Genomic DNA, 12,387 nt, shown 5'->3' on the forward strand with positions numbered 1-12,387 from the left:
CAGAGGGAGCAAAGGAAAATCAGTCACAAAAATTAAGAAGAAGTGTCAAAAATGTCGAAGAGAACACATCCTCATTGAGGCCAAGACCCCCACACTTCGACACCATCTTCATTTGGTCTTCATGGACTCTCCCACAGGCTGGATGAGGGGGAGAAGAGCACAGGAAGAAATGTTGTTGCTGTCCCTCACCGTCTCTCCTCTCAATGGTGGTCATGCCACTGCATAGGTGGGCCAGCTCAGTATGTGCAGTCTGTGGGGGCGTAGCTGAAGCAGGTGGGTCCCGTTTCCCTGTATAGGTGGGGGAGTGGGAAAGACAGAGAGGCAGGAGCTGCGTCTGTGAGGGGCTGGAGGGACAGGGCTGCGGAGAGATTGAGGCGGAGAGAGAGTGAGAAAGAAAGAGAGAGGGAGTGTATTATTGCACTAATACTTATTTCAGTATGAAAATTAGAGTCACCATTATCGTTTTTACTGTGTCATATATTCCGCATTTGTAACCCTGCTTTGGCAGCGCTGTGTGTTGTAAAATCAAGCCAATAAAATGCAGTTTGAAACTGAGGTGTGGTGTGTGTGTGTGTGTGTGTGTGTGTGTGTGTGTGAGGGGGAGAGATAGACAGGGGGAACAGGAGAGGAAAAGCAAGAGGGAAAGAAGGCAGGGAGATAGAAGAGGTAGAGGGGGTGGATTGGTGAGGGTAATGGAGAAATTGGATCCTGAATTTTAAATTGTAGAACTACAATGAAATCTCTACTCCTTTAGGAGCTGAAATGCAGACTGTAAACCCAGCCAATTCTTTTCTGATGGGCTGAGAGGGAGAGAGGAATGCAAATGGTTACTGCTACTTGTTGTTAGTATTAAATTATATACCAGTATCTTATCATTATAATATACCAATATCATCATTGGTGGACTAATGTACCAATATTTATATTAGCATGTGCATTACTCTCATGTCAATATTGTTTTCATTAACACTTTATGGATTTCACTTTGCAGCCTTGGCAGGACAGTATTGACCACTGAGTAGTTTATGCTACTGAAATTGACAAAACGCAGATCCTGCTAAATTGAACAGCCGGTTGCACAGGCGCCCCTGTCCTTGCTGTCGGAATGTCGGAGGCGTCACTCACTGGCGAGCTGCCTTTGCTTTTGCTGCCGCTGCTCCTCCGAGCCGCTGAGATCGCGTTTCCCACCCCGCGGCCGACAGATGGGGACAGAGAGAGGGAGAGACCTGGCGCCGCACGCCCTGACCGCGCAACAGCGCGGCGTTGGGTTGCGTTAGGACAGCAAAAGACACGGTTGCATAACATTAGGCGACGGCACACCTGAAACCGCGGCGCGGAATTTCCGCACAGTATCGATGCCGTTTGGAGCGTAAGGCAAATCTGCTGAGTTACGTGTTCATGTCAACTTTCACTTCTATCTAATTGTCATGAATCTTGTTTTATGTTGTGTGTGTCAAAGGTTTTCTTGACCTCAGCGATAAAAACGCTTTGGTCATCTGAAAAGGATATTAGAACTTGTTGCGTTCAAAGTTATCTTGCTTTTTCTCTGCCAAGTAAAACGGAAAGTTTCTGTCGTGGCGTGATATTACATTACAAAGTACGAACATAAAACTGATTGCAGCTGAGCATGGCTAGTGTATTGATAAGAGACCCTGATAAGGCACATATTATTTCATAATCTGTCCTGATGGTTCATCTCAGACTTCCAGAACAGGCACTAAAGTACTCAATGACCCAATGACCTGACATGTTCATGGCAGCAAGTGATATTTGTATTTCACAGGATACATTTAAACATGCACTTAACATATATTCCTGATGTTTATATTTCAGGTCTGAAAAAAGCATTACTCCAGAGGGACCTATGCACTGGCCCTCCATGAAACATAAAAGCAGACCAAAACCGAAAGGCGTTTTCTGTGAAATGTATCACTGTCATAAATGGCAGCAGTTTGAAAGGATGGGAGAAAACACAAAACTTGTCCTACCAGTCATCTGGGCCAGGGGTCCGAAAGCCTTTGGCAAATGGGTTACTGGCTATCTTCAGCTGGGTGATCTGTTAAGGTGAAAGGGTAGTGAATCCAAGGAAAAGGAGCCAAAGACAGACAGAAACACATCAACTGCTCACGTTCAATTCTGACAGAGAAACACAATAAGACAGATGGAATCACATTGACCATAGGCTTGACGGCTACCCTGTGGTTCTGGTATGCCGTGACAGCTGTGAAACGGGTCTCGGGGAAGAAGAAGGTGGTGAAGTTGTGGTGGGCATAGCGTTGGCTGTCGCGGCGTGGGTCCACGAACACCACGTGGAAGCGGGGCTGGTACCGGTGCATGGAGTTCAGGATGATCTGAATACACACACACACGCAAACACACAGACTGGCTGAGTGTCAAACTCATAGGATTAGCAGAGGTAGCCATGTTCGTTTTACATCTGTTGTATCGATGAGCCAGTGATTTAAGTGCAGTATCAGTGCTTTGGTGTGAGATTGCGCGTGCGCATGTGTGTGTGTGTGCGTGTGTGCGCGTGTGGTACTGACATGACCGTTGTCGTCCAGCAGGTTGTTGGTCAGTTTGAGCCGGTCGAAGGAGACGGTCTGCTTCATCCACTGGGCGCCGCGGGCAGGGGAGTCGGGGTGGAAATGGACACGCCCAGGGGCTGCCGCGTCCGCCCGTCCCGCCACCAGCCAGGATGAGCTGTGGAAGGCGTACCTGTGCGAGAAACAACAGGACATCGGAGGCTTGAGGCGGTTAGTCAGTAGCAGTGCTTTACAATCTTGACCCTTTTTCTTTGTACGGATCAACTCCATGCTAACCTATCAGTATGAGCTCAGCTGTGGCGCTCTGATAGCACGTCCAATCAGAAACCACAGAAAGTGATGCTACATTGTCCTGTCACTGGAGCAAATCAAAGCTTCCTAGCTCTATGAACCTGTTATGTATTCAGCAACTCTGTGCCAGTTGTCTTAACACTTATTAATCACTGTGTTGCGTAGCACTCCAAAGTATGTTATAGCATATTACTGTATAATACATTAATATATAGTGTAATGTAGTATAATAGAGTAGAGCATAGAGTGTATAGAGTACCAGTGAGTCATTGCTGGTCAGTACCAGTGTGTCCCACCTGTATCTCTTGTCATCCACAGGGATGAAGTCCATCAGTAGGACATACTCTGCAGTGGGGTCCATTCCTGAAATCTGGACCTGGAACGTAGGGAACATCCTCCTGCCATTCAAAGGAAACAGTGGGGACACAGAAATAGGGAGGGAAAAGGGGCAAAATTCACTACAAAATATAGTTTCACTATGTGTGTGTGTGTGTGTTGTATGTAGGGGTTGTATGTATAAGGGTGCCTGTAATCGTGTGTGTGTGTGTGTGTGTGTGTGTGTGTGTGTGTGTGTGTGTGTGCGTGCGTGCTCCTTGCCCCACCTCCCAGCCTTGGTGACGATCATCTCGGTGCCCAGCTGGTCAAATTGCTGCCACAGAGCGCTCATCTCCAGCTGCACTCTGACTCCCGTGACCTGGGGCGCCTTCACACACCTGCCACCGCCCTCCCTGCAGCAAGACAGGGCCAGCGGGCCCCTCAAGGAGTCTGAGGGACAGGGTGAGATTAAGGGAGAAGAAGGGAGCGTGGTGAGAGAAAGAAAAAAGGATTATTCGTATATGTGTATTTGCTGTCTCTTAATTGTTATAAGAACACTGTGTAGATTACTGTAATATCAAAGCCCATTTCTGTTTGAATTTGAATGAAGGAAATGGGTCAATGTGGCAATAATCAATATCATTGTAATATGTGTCATATTTTGACTCACTTTTGTATACATTCGTAAGGCGACAGGGGTTTTGGTTTATATCTTAAGCACTGTACAGTATATCTATAGTATAATATACATGGATGTCTGCGTAGATTGATGGATTGATAAATAAATATGACCCCACAGACACAAAGCATATTGAATACCAAAAAGACATTAGATCCGACATCAGACGACACAGTTATAACAGAAAGTAAGCAAACAGCCAAGGACTCCTCTCTTCCCTTGTCATTAATTAGACCTTGGCAGGTACTTGTGCTGATGGCTAAGAGAAGACTCACTTACCATCCATCTGTGTTGGGGCCAGACCTGTCAGACCCTCCAGGGTGGCAGCTCTGGTGGGAATGCTCTGTCCATCTGTCCAGCTGTTGGTCTTTCTGTTCTCCAGTTCCAGAACCTTGGATTGTGTTTCTCTCTGCATCTGTCTGTCTGTCTGTCTGTTATTTTACCTGCCCTGTTTTCTTTTTGTCTCCTTTGTCTGTCTGTCAGTTTGTCTCCTGAAGGTGTTCTGCCCTGCTGCCTCCTGCAGTGGAGTTGCCTTTCCGCTGCTAATTCTTATTCACTAACAGGCTGCTTTTTCTCTGTCTCTCAGAGTATTCCTGTTTGTCTGTATTTCTGTCTGTATGTCTGTCTACAACTGACAGTCAAATCCACAACTTCATTCTTGGTGTGTTATTTTGTATGTTGGCATATCAATGTGCTTCTTACATCTCTAAGTATCTATGCCAAAACACCTGACAAAGTCTCTGATAGGTCTCTCGTGTGTCTCTCTCTCTGTCTCTCATCAAGAACAAACTGGTGATGTAGGACCTCTCCCTTTTTTATATCTCTCTCTCACGCACTCTCTCTGTTTTGGTCCCGTGAGTCTTACCTGTTTCCAAGATACACACGCGCATTTTCATAGCTATATGAATGCAGACGCTAATAGCGAGTTAAAGTATTGCTGTGCAAATTGGGTATGAAAAGTTTGCCCCTGCACGGGTGTGTCGAAAATGGTTCCCTTGCTTCTGATTTAGCCGTCTGAGCCCGAGGGGTTGCGTTAAACGGTCTGTGGTTGCGGTCTCGTGCAGCGTGACAAGGATCCGTTCGGGTCAGTCCACCGAATCCAGCAGTGCAGAGGGCAGGATGCTTTTATAGTGGCTGGGGCACCCATGGGACGCCCTCTCACCCCGCCCCGCCCCAAAGACCCACATGGCCACTGGCGGACAATCATCATCCGCACTCATAGCGCAGACACATGGATTATACCTACACCTGTGGGTTTCAGACACTTGCGGTCCATTCAAGAAGAAAAATCATAAAGAGCATATATTAAAACAACAAAAAAACAACCATCAACGCAGAAGCATCTTAGAGCTCTCTTTACAATTCTTCATCAACATCTGTACAGCTTAAGCAACTTATCATCATGCTGCAATCCATGATTCTCATTGTCATGGTTCAAAAACCCCCCTTACGCTTTGACAATCAATTCTCACTACATCACATGTAAGTCTCTACTAGGTCTATGTGAGACATTTACAGGCTGTGGGGCAACAGTGTTGTATGTTTACTGGGTGTGTGTAGATCATGACTTTGAGAAGGTGAATTGCGATGTTTCTGAACATATGATAATGGATTACTAGCTGAAATGTGGGCAAGTTTTCAGTCAGCACTGTCTGGAGGACAGGTGAAAAAATACTGAGATTTAATTTAATTTCATTTCATTTTCTGACCACTGTGAATGATTAGTCTGGTTCAGAAATAAGAATGAACTTGTAATTAAACGGAAGAAAGCTGCTGTGCCACTAGAGATGTTCACCTTTGAATGCTGAAGATTTATTTATAACTTGTTTTTAACACTAGCAAATGAGGCATAATAGCAGCTCTTACACTTCTGAGTGTGAGAAAATGAGAGAGGCTGGTGTAATGAATCACCCAGTGGCTAATTAATCACAGAGTTGTCTCATTTCAGCATCAACCATCACTCTGCTTATTAGATTTCAAACGCAAATGTCTGCACGGACGCGAGCAATTCGTGGTCATCTTTCTAAATACCTCAAGGACAACACAGTGGTGACAGAGATGACCTTTGACCTAAATGTGACCGGTCAGATGAGAGTCCTCCAGGGGGGTAGGAGAGCTTGTCTATGGAAACTGAGACTGCCTCAGCACCCCCCGCCCCAAAACAAGTGAGACAGCGTGTTAGCCTGTGAGGCCTCCAGTTATAATAGACAGCTAAGATGGATCCATTCATAACCATGTATGAAGGAGAGAATAGTGTGTGCGTGTGTGTGGGGAGGGGGGCAGCTCTCCTCCAAACATGAGGACAGATGGAGGAGTTGCAAAATAAAGTAATAAAAGTAATAGTAGGGTAAAGGCCGGCAGCATTGGGGACTGGGAGTTGCAGTGTGAGGTGCTGTATTTGTATGGTTGCATGTCATTCCTCGTTCTGGTCCTTGGTGCATGCTGGAAACTGTGGGCAGCAGCACCCCTAACACAAGACCACACAGACATGAACTGCACACCCTCACATGCTGCATGCTCTTGTGTGGTGCTTCTGGGGGATTTCTCATGGATCCATATTGCCATGTCTGAGCCTGGGCCACACCCGGACCAATATCTGGAAGTAGGACGTAGATGACATTTTTACTACTGAAACAGCCTGCAAGCCAGCCTCAGTCATCCTTAAGCGGCTTTAGAGCACTTTGAAATATCGGACTGCACGGGGCTTTATTTAACTTTAACCAAACAGCCAAGCAGAAGTGCAGATGCAACTACTTAGCAAGGATGTTTAAATCCATGGCTGCACTGTCCTCAGACGCTACTTTCATACACTCATACAGCCGTCATCACTGATCATTTGTGACAGTGCATAACATCGCGCAACATGTAATTTGCGTGACATTATCATAATTGCATTGTCCTTGTTGTGCAGTATAAGCGCGTTGCATGTGCTGTGCCGCGGTGACGTGTTCTTCAGGGAGGGGCATACCCTCCGCCCCTAGCAGCTCAAGGTATTGCTCCACAATGGAACGGTGTTGACGGGGCGCGGCCTGGGGGTGCATGGCGGCCCCATCCATCTCCCCGGTTTTATAATGAAAGCCTCCGTGCTGCTGCGGCCTGTCAATGGCCTGACAGACCCTCTGAACGCTCTCATTAATCACCTCCCTCAGTGCTGAGACCTCAGAGCCCGTGCCCTGTCTCTCCCCCCTGCCCCTCCCCTCTTCCTGTCAATATCGGTGGCTTCTACTGCAGCATATTGTCAGCCTTAGGCCTGCCATTTTGTAATAACTCAGAGGGCCAGATGTAGATCCTTAAATCTGTAACTGACGCCATGCTAAAGCTTTACTAAACTTTTTGATGAACATTTCTGTGAGGCCCAACTCTGGGTTACCTAAGTTGGGCAGGGGGTGCCTTCCTAGATGATTTAAATGTATGTGTGTATGTGCTGTATGTGTTCAGTAACTCTAAATGGATGGACTGTTTTTTGCCAGTTTGTACTATTGCAAGGCTGCCCAGGGGTGACATGCACTGTTTATTCAGGAAGATGACAGATAATGTACCCTCATGTTTTTTGGCTCCATAATTAGAAGATCAAAATACAGAGGACTGGTATTAAAGGAGATATCTTATGCATATTTTACCAGATCTCCTTAAAAAGATTTTAAAAGATGCATAACAGAATCTTGCTTCATTTTAATATATGTACTAAAGATACAGTATGTTTTGTTGAAGGCTTTACAAATGAGTGCATTCCAGCACAACATATATAGAATCTCTTCACCTTTTTTCACCCTTCTTTGTCTGGATTATACCCAATAGAGTTATGTATCAACATAGTTAAGCAAAAGACCACAGCTATATTAAGGTATATATTAAGTACAGGTAACTCTGGATTTAGACTCTAATTTTCATAAATTCGGTTTATATTCATACCAGGAACCACATGAATGTGAGTACAATAATCTGATTTGAAGACAGACAATTTGAATGCAGTTTAAAGACTATGATGTGAATAACATTCGAGGTAGAGAGATGGATAGGAAAAAATGGATTTTATTGGTCAGATGTTGTCGGGGGCGGGGGGGGGGGTGTATCGTTAAGGGGGTTATCGTTAAGGAGGGGTGTGGGGGTTACAAGAGTGAGATGATAAACAAGTTTCCTTCAAGAAGCAGTAGCACAAGGGTGCAGAGACACAATAGCAGGAGGGTACAAACACTCGTATACACATGGCATTGTGCTCTGGTCAGGCAGGCACATAGGAAGCTGGTTGCAGTGTGTATGCGTGTGTGTGTGTGTTTGTGTCTGTATGTGTCTGTGTGTATGTGCTTGCAAAAAAAGGAGGAAGAGTCTTATTGCTTTGGCACATTGGCATGAGCCCCGTTGGCATAGGGGCAAAGGCACATCCATTGACATGGTCATTGTGTATCTGTGTGTGCGTGTGTATGTGTCTGTGAGCTTATGTGCATGTGGGTAAATGTGGGAACAAGTGTGCGTCTAGGCCTGTGATCCCTTGCTGATGGCCTCCCAGAGGGCCATCAACTTGGCCTTCAGATCCTCAGCGTGGGCGCCTGCTTTGCCCTGGAGTTCTTCCAGCTTGGGAGTGGCGTTCTTCAATTCTTCCAAGGCCTTGATCAGATGCTCCTTGTACTCATCGACGTAGGGGGTGGCCATTGTCTTCAACTCCTCCAGGCGCTCGGTCAGCTTGCTACGGACCGCGTCCAGGATGGGTATCAGCTTGGATTTGGTCTCCTCCACGTTCGTCTGGAACTTGGTTTTGAGCTCTTCCAAAACGGGCTGCATCTTTTCCTTCAAGGCCGCGGCCTCCTGCTTGTGCTTGTCCAAGTACTCCTGCAGTGAGGGCTCCAGCTTCTCGCGGTACTCCTCCAGGTGTTTCTGTATCACCTGCTTCAGCTCCTCGGTTTTGGGAGCTAGCTGTTTCTTCAGCATGTCCACATCGCTCATCACATTCTCGCGCAGCTGCTTGGTCATCTCCATGAACTGGGCGCTGAAGGCATCGGTGTAGGGGGCCAGGGTCTGAGAGGTGGACTTGATGTACCCCTCGAGCCTGTCGAGGCTCTGGGAGAGGGTGCGTCTGGGGGGGAGCAAGAGGGAGAGGGATAAGATGGAGTGAAGAGGGTGACGAGAGGGTTGAGAAGGAGAGAGCGTTTGATGTGTGTGTGTGTGGGGGGGTGGATGGTGAAACAGTTATGGGGAATGGGGGTGAGATATGAGAAGTAGAGGGTAAGATGAAGTGGAGAGAGTAGTGGAGAAAGGGGAGTTGAAGTTGGCAATATGGTGGGTTAGAGAAGGAGGGGTGAGAGGGAGGAGGAAGAGAGGAGAAAGGGAAATAGTAGTATAATGGAAGAGGGAAGAGAAAAAAGAAAATGGGGGACAAGAAAGGAGTGAATCAAAGGGGGATGAGGGAGAGTGAAATGGGCAGGAATGAACAATGTTAAAGGAAAACAAAGATGGGTGGATGCGTCTCTTACTTGTACTGTTTGTACTCTGTGTCATCCAGATGCCCAAGGGCCTTCTCTGCTGTTTCTTTCACCTGTGCCAGGTACACCCCAACAGCAGCCCTCACATGGTCCAGCTGAGAGGGAGGAGCATCAGACAGGACCCGTGCCTGGGAACCTGGGGAAGAAATCAGGAAAGGCTCAGGCTTTGGGAGCATGGTAGGCCATGTTATAAGCCAAATGTTACAGACATTGTTGTCCCTGAAGAATTAACTCTCTCACAGGGACTGCCATTATTTAAGCTTGAAGGTCTTCTTTTGTGCAGTTTATAAGTTTGTACACAACATGTTCACATTGTCCAAGGGACATCGTATCAATGCTGGCATCATTTCAAGTGAGCTTGGGAGAGGCATGTAGACTGGTGTGAAGTCATAAGGTGTGCAGGGGCTGTTTGTTCAGGTTTGGTTTTTAGGTCACTGATATGCAGGCTGTGCCTTGGCAGGGGCCTAATTCAGCCACGGCAATACTGACCTGCCGCGAACAGGATGGTCAGTGCAAGAGCCACAAACTTCATGATGGAGCTCTGAGAGGGAGAGAGAAGGGGGGAGAGGGATGGTGAGTATATTTCTACACAAAAAGTTCACAGCACACAAACCACCCTGCCAGATTACATCAGTGGTGCATATTTTCTGAACACTGAAACTGAGGAAATGGAAATAAAATATTTACGAATATTTGATCTCCTTGAGCAAGTCGTGTGATTTACAAAGCACCAGTGCTAAAATTCAGATCATTTTAATGCTCCGGCAATAAACACACAATGAATAATACAAATCTAAAATGAAGATACGAGTGCTGAGGGGTGTGATTCACCCACACGAGTGCATGAACTGAGCCTGAATGAACTGAGCCTGAACTGAACTATGGCTTCTGCCAGCAGCCATCAGCCTATTAAAAGCGCCTGCAATCCCTCTCGGGATTAGGTATAGTCGCGCTGCGTTTCCGGCCATGCTCTTGCTGTGATGAGATTAACCCCCCAGCTTTTACGCGATCTTCAATCCTCAGATAATCTCTGACTCTGACTGGCTAAGGACGGACTTTGCCCGTGCCCCTGCTCCACCGGCTTCCAAAGCTTCCAAAGAGGTGCACCCGGGGTTGGGTTCACCTCCCTGGGTTCCTGGAATAACCTGGGCAAGTCTGATCAGCCAACGACAACACGATATCGCGGTTACTGCTCCCTACATCTGTTCCACTCTCTCTCAGCTTGATTAAACTACAGAGCAGGCGGGCTCAAAGCAGAGAAATACATTTATGAAGCACCTTAGTGGCCTTACAGATTGCATCCTACTCAACGCTGTTTGAATTGTCAGACTTAAACGAGTTTCATTCACTTCTATTAAAAATTGTACATCACAACTGTAAAATTGCACAACTTTGAAGCAATGAGAGCAAGTATATGGTTTCTAGGAATTACCTGCATCACATTTCTAACACAGATGCTGGTCTGTACATATCTAAGCTAAGTAATTATATGCTTCCCAGTAAAACCAAGGTAAACAAGCAAAAAAAACTGAGCTGGAAAGCATAACAACAGGAAAATAATGCAAACTTAGAAAGATCATCTTGATAGTGAAGACTTTGCTGAAAAGGCCCATGTTCACTTATTCATTCTGGAACTAGTTCTAGCTCCTTCCATCCCCAGCGCCTGACTGTGGCTTCCTGCCCCGTTGCGTCCCTGCACCCCCATAGCTCTGCCCCATGCTGTGGATCTCTTACCTGTGGGTAGTGGTGCTCTGTGAGAGACTGAAGTTTCTGAGACTGTCCCGGGCCTTTTATAGTCTGGCAGGACGCTGGGGGGGCGTGAGGGTGCCGGCGTGGAGGTGGACCTCAGCCCCTCTTTGTCTCACTGGAGGAGTCGGGTTCAAGGGCCACGTGGGGACTTGGGGCGGGGGGGCGGGGGGCTGGGGGGGGCGAGGCGACTAAGCCAAATTCCATGGGCAAACACAGACACAAGCAGTGACAAACAGTTTGTGCTGCCGTTAATGGCACAAAAGAAGCATCCACTTTTACCCGCTGTTTCCTCTTCTTTGGCCCAGTTATCGAACGGCGCAAGCTCCACTCAAATCGTGGCTGTCCGACATTCATTCTCTCCCTCTCTTTCTCTATCGCAAATAAATGTAAGCCAAATAACTTCATTCACGAACCACATCAAGTCGCATTCACTATTCCGTGGCCTATTCCGTGGCCCCCCCCCCCCCCCCCCCCGGAACTTCTCCAGTGTGATGGAGATGCCGTTCTCACACCACGCAGACTACAAAAGGACAAGAGCTGCCTTTCCCAGAGGAGATCAGCTGGCAGGGAGCTGATGGCCATTCTCACCCTGCCAAGGAGCTGTAACATTTTCAGCATTGTTACAGGACATAAAAGAGGAACACGGTGACAGCTTACTGTGGAGGCACAGCAGGGAAGGGGGACAGCAAGGCACCAGAGAGGCCATGCAGACCCCCCCCTGCGGCTACAGTGTCACATTACAGTAGCGGGACCTTCACGCTACCTTTTGTTTCTGATCTGTAGCCACTCACAGCTTATATTCTTTACTGAGTACTTTTAATAAAACACAAGGACAGCACTAAAAAGACGTGGATAACAGTAAGACATGAATAATAGTTTTCTGGTTTTGCTGACATTGGGGGCATGTTGAATCATGCTGTACTCTGCAGGATCCGTCACCATGCCTGCATGCACGCAGGACCCTAGCAGAGTCCACCGCAATCAGCCTGATTAGGGGTTTGATTGGATTTTACAACTTGATTGATTTAACAACCGAATTGAGGCCTCGGTCTCCCGTTGTCTGACATCCAAGTGACATTTATCTGCACTTAGATATGGAGCCCTTTGACAGGTCTTAGCCAAGATACCATTTATGTGACTTGATTAAAATCTCTGACAAAGCACTGAAGAGCGAGGGACAGATAGCAATAAATATGCTATATGATGAAACCAGGGCAGAACACTGTGTTATTATCACACATGGACGCTGTTGCCTTCTGTGTAATAAATAAAAGGCTAAAGGGCCATTGGGTTGCCTGTGGACCTTATTTATTTCCCTTATCACCACTTTAAT

General features: G+C 46.9%; 2 protein-coding genes across 2 annotated transcripts; both read right to left on the bottom strand.

The window, feature by feature from the left end:
* Positions 1 to 236: 236 nt before the first annotated feature.
* Positions 237 to 6,884, bottom strand: LOC118782978 (T-box transcription factor TBX1). Its single transcript, XM_036536618.1, has 8 exons — positions 6,797 to 6,884; positions 3,437 to 3,599; positions 3,131 to 3,232; positions 2,544 to 2,715; positions 2,196 to 2,351; positions 1,989 to 2,056; positions 1,126 to 1,241; positions 237 to 358 (listed from the first exon to the last, which is right to left on the bottom strand). Exons 1-8 carry the CDS (start codon positions 6,882 to 6,884, stop codon positions 237 to 239), a joined length of 987 nt encoding a protein of 328 aa, XP_036392511.1.
* A 1,170-nt stretch (positions 6,885 to 8,054) lies between these two features.
* LOC118783136 (apolipoprotein A-I-1-like) lies at positions 8,055 to 11,086 on the bottom strand. The gene is made up of 4 exons (XM_036536845.1): positions 11,040 to 11,086; positions 9,795 to 9,846; positions 9,297 to 9,441; positions 8,055 to 8,899 (listed from the first exon to the last, which is right to left on the bottom strand). Exons 2-4 carry the CDS (start codon positions 9,835 to 9,837, stop codon positions 8,302 to 8,304), a joined length of 786 nt encoding a protein of 261 aa, XP_036392738.1. The 5' UTR covers positions 9,838 to 9,846; positions 11,040 to 11,086; the 3' UTR covers positions 8,055 to 8,301.
* Positions 11,087 to 12,387: the final 1,301 nt, after the last annotated feature.

This window comes from Megalops cyprinoides, chromosome 9 (genome assembly GCF_013368585.1).
Source record: "Megalops cyprinoides isolate fMegCyp1 chromosome 9, fMegCyp1.pri, whole genome shotgun sequence".
NCBI classification, from domain to species: Eukaryota; Metazoa; Chordata; class Actinopteri; order Elopiformes; family Megalopidae; genus Megalops; species Megalops cyprinoides.